This window comes from Limulus polyphemus, unplaced genomic scaffold, assembly GCF_000517525.1.
Source record: "Limulus polyphemus unplaced genomic scaffold, Limulus_polyphemus-2.1.2 Scaffold127, whole genome shotgun sequence".
NCBI lineage: Eukaryota > Metazoa > Arthropoda > Merostomata > Xiphosura > Limulidae > Limulus > Limulus polyphemus.
The window spans coordinates 1,081,324-1,084,530 of NW_013665737.1; the positions used below are offsets into that span (position 1 = coordinate 1,081,324).

Sequence of the window (3,207 nt, forward strand, 5' to 3'; positions counted from 1 at the left end):
ACATTTACATGTATTAATAATGTTATGTTAAATAAGAAGATAAAAAAAAAACACTTAGGGGATGATCTGCTGACAAGCCAGAAGTAAAGGCAACGGAATAGAATTGCGTGCTTATCATTGGGAAAGCATAACTATTATGTGTTGTTATTTTGTTTTAGTAACTTAAAAGTGTTATATACGTACGTATATCTCTGTGCCTTTCTTTGTTTTTAGTTTTGTCATGTTTAATTATCCATGTTATATGGTTCCTTATTCTTATGTTGTGTTTTGTATTTTAAACTTTGAGATTTATTTAAAATTTTATGTTGTATTTTAATTGCTTAGCATGTTTTGGATTTTATTTAATATGAAAAGGATCTGTGATATTTGTGTTTGACTTTTTGTTATCAATATTCATCGATGAAAGTTTTTGTATTTTGTACTAAAGGGTATGATTCTTCATTTATTGTATCTTTGTTAAAGGATATGGATTTTTTGTATGTGGTTGTAAATGAATTTCTTTTGTATATATAAATGTGAATGTTATTCTAATTGTATGCTTATTGTAAATGTTTCTACTGTATTTTTTATGTATTATAAAATCCTGGATGTATATGTATTCATATAGTTGTTAAGTGTTGGCCGATAGGGTGATATAGTGTTTTATTTTCTTCAATGATAAAAGGTCTAATGTAAAAATAACTGATTTCTATGTATTGCATTGTCTAAATTTTTTGTTTGATATATATATATATACGATCACCATTGCATTAATTTTTATTGTAAAAGGTTTTATGTTACTTTGTATGTGTATTAGTGTTAAAAAAGCAATGGCTATACGGTTAAACTATTCATGAATTAAAAATCCTCCAAAAGTACAAAATTATTTATGCTATATAGGTATATATATATATATAGGTAGGTGAAAGGGGAGAAAAGAGCAAAAAATGTTGTCGGCAATTTTTGAAATCTAATTATCACTTCAACTACGAAAACACCTCGCTATCAATTTCCTTGCAACATTCTGTTTACAAGAAAGAACATTTGTTTCTTGTTAAAGCAGCAAAATTCAGTAATAAAATTAGTAGTTTCACACCATCATTTACTAAATAGACTGTTGATTATGTTTGTCTGCTTTCTGTTATTGTCAGTCTGTACCTGTATTGATTGATAATATGGATGTAATAGTTAAATTTGTTTTGTTTACCGTTAGGTGACAGGCTCATTAAGAAGATCAAGAGAAACTAACGACAAAATGTCTTCTTCAAGTTTTGTTCTAGTAAAAGATAATGTCCTCCTTGATGAACGAACAGTAGCACCGCCGCCTAGCAGAGACTTTTATCAATTATTGATAACAACGGATAAAGTTAGTCCTGAAATTATATACTTCACACAAAGAATTAAGACTTTTTTATTAAAAATGTTATTTTGATGACTTTAGCCCAAGAAAGGCTTACATTTAATATTTTTATCCGAGGATAGGCCTAGATTGAGTCTTAAATGTTAGGCTTAACTTTAATTGAATATACTAATAGTAAACAATACAATTAATGTATTTGTTGATGACATAAATATTTTGGTTTTTCTAAGTCAATTGGTGATTTTAAATAATTATAAATATTTATCAGTGTGTTGTCTGCATTCATGTTAAATAAGAAAATTTTAACAAGAGGAGCTGAAGTCTATAGTGGAACTGTAGACGTAACATTTTCCTATATGTTTAATTCCCACATTTATATCCAAATGCAAAAAAATATTTCGAACCGATATGTACCTGTGTTATTTTCCAGTTATCAATTTTATGGCCAAAGTAGCAAATATATATATAATTAATAAAAGTTAAAACAACTTGGCTAACAACGAGTTCTTACAAATAATTTAATTACTCTACTCTTTGATAATTTTGACGCTAATAGAACTTAAATTGAATCATATTTCAATTAAAATTATAAATCGCCAATAAATTAGATGGTTCGTTTGTAATTAAGTACAAAACTATACGATGGGCTATCTGTCCTCTGCCCACCACGGGTATCGAAACCCGGTTTTTAGCGTTGTAAGTCCGCAGACATACCGCTCTGCCATTGGGGGGTATAAATTAAATGAATTAAGAAATTCGTTGATTATTGTAATTTGCATCTTAATTGGTTTTGGAGATGGAAAAAACAACAACATAAAAACATCACACAGTGTATCAACAATTTCTTAAAAAATACTAAAGAGATGTTTGAAGAAAACATAGATAATAAAAAAGTCTTGCTTTGTTTCAAAATTCAAGAAATATATCAGTTTGATATGATATCCCCAATTATCGATTTTTCTAAAACAAAATAATGAGATGGCACATAAATAAGTTCGAAAATCAAAGCAAGTAACCGTGCAATATAATATCGGTTACAATGGTTTCTCAAATTATTTATGTCAGCATTACTGTTACCAGAGCATTAAGATACTGAATAGTATTCTACGTGTTAATCATTTTCTATATTTAAGTCATTTATTTCACAGAAACTATAATTTTCAACGGGATCCTAAATTTATTTAAAATTTTAAATAACCCTCAGTGTAAACTAATTTATTTAAAATTTTCTCATAGGAATCACCTAACATACGAGGAATTAAATCCTTAAATATTGTTGTAACGTTGTTCTTTCATTTTTTTTGGCAGGTTCTTTTAAATCTAATCCAAAACCCATTATGTGTGAAAAAGGGTGTAGCCAAAAAAAGATTGAGCGTGCGACTTAAAAGAAGAAAGAAATCAAAATTGGCGGTCAGACTGGTAGCTACACTTATAGCACTGATAACAATTTCATAGCAAATATTCATTCACTAGCAAAAGTATCCGGCTTCTCTCGGGATATTTGGTTGATATATACTGATGACTATATCAGTGTGTGTATTCTGAACCTATTGCAGCACAGAAAAACGGTCAAAAATATTTTAAACATTTTTATTTCCCAGAAACATAAAAAAGCCGCAAAGAAAGCACAGTAAATTAAGAATTATTCATTATAACTTTATCAATACATTAAATATTTCCCATTCATATTTGATATCACATTTTGTCAGAATCTATTACAAATTTTTGCCATTGCAGTGCTACAGATTAGACAATATTGGTTGTTTTCCCAAAGAAATCACAGACAGATAGACACGCACATGTGAACGTGCGCGCGTTCGTGTCTGTGTATGTGTGATCACTATAGGCTCCAAGAGAAAAGATTCTAG

General features: G+C 28.8%; 1 protein-coding gene across 1 annotated transcript in view; it reads left to right on the top strand.

The window, feature by feature from the left end:
- Positions 1-3,207, top strand: part of LOC106473213 (gamma-tubulin complex component 3 homolog) — a gene marked incomplete at its 3' end in the record, with an annotated part of 58,623 nt that overhangs the window by 51,037 nt on the left and 4,379 nt on the right. Inside the window, exon 23 of the mRNA XM_013933899.2 lies at positions 1,193-1,345. Within this exon, the coding sequence (XP_013789353.1) occupies positions 1,193-1,345 (153 nt within the window). The remainder of the gene's footprint in view (positions 1-1,192; positions 1,346-3,207) is intronic.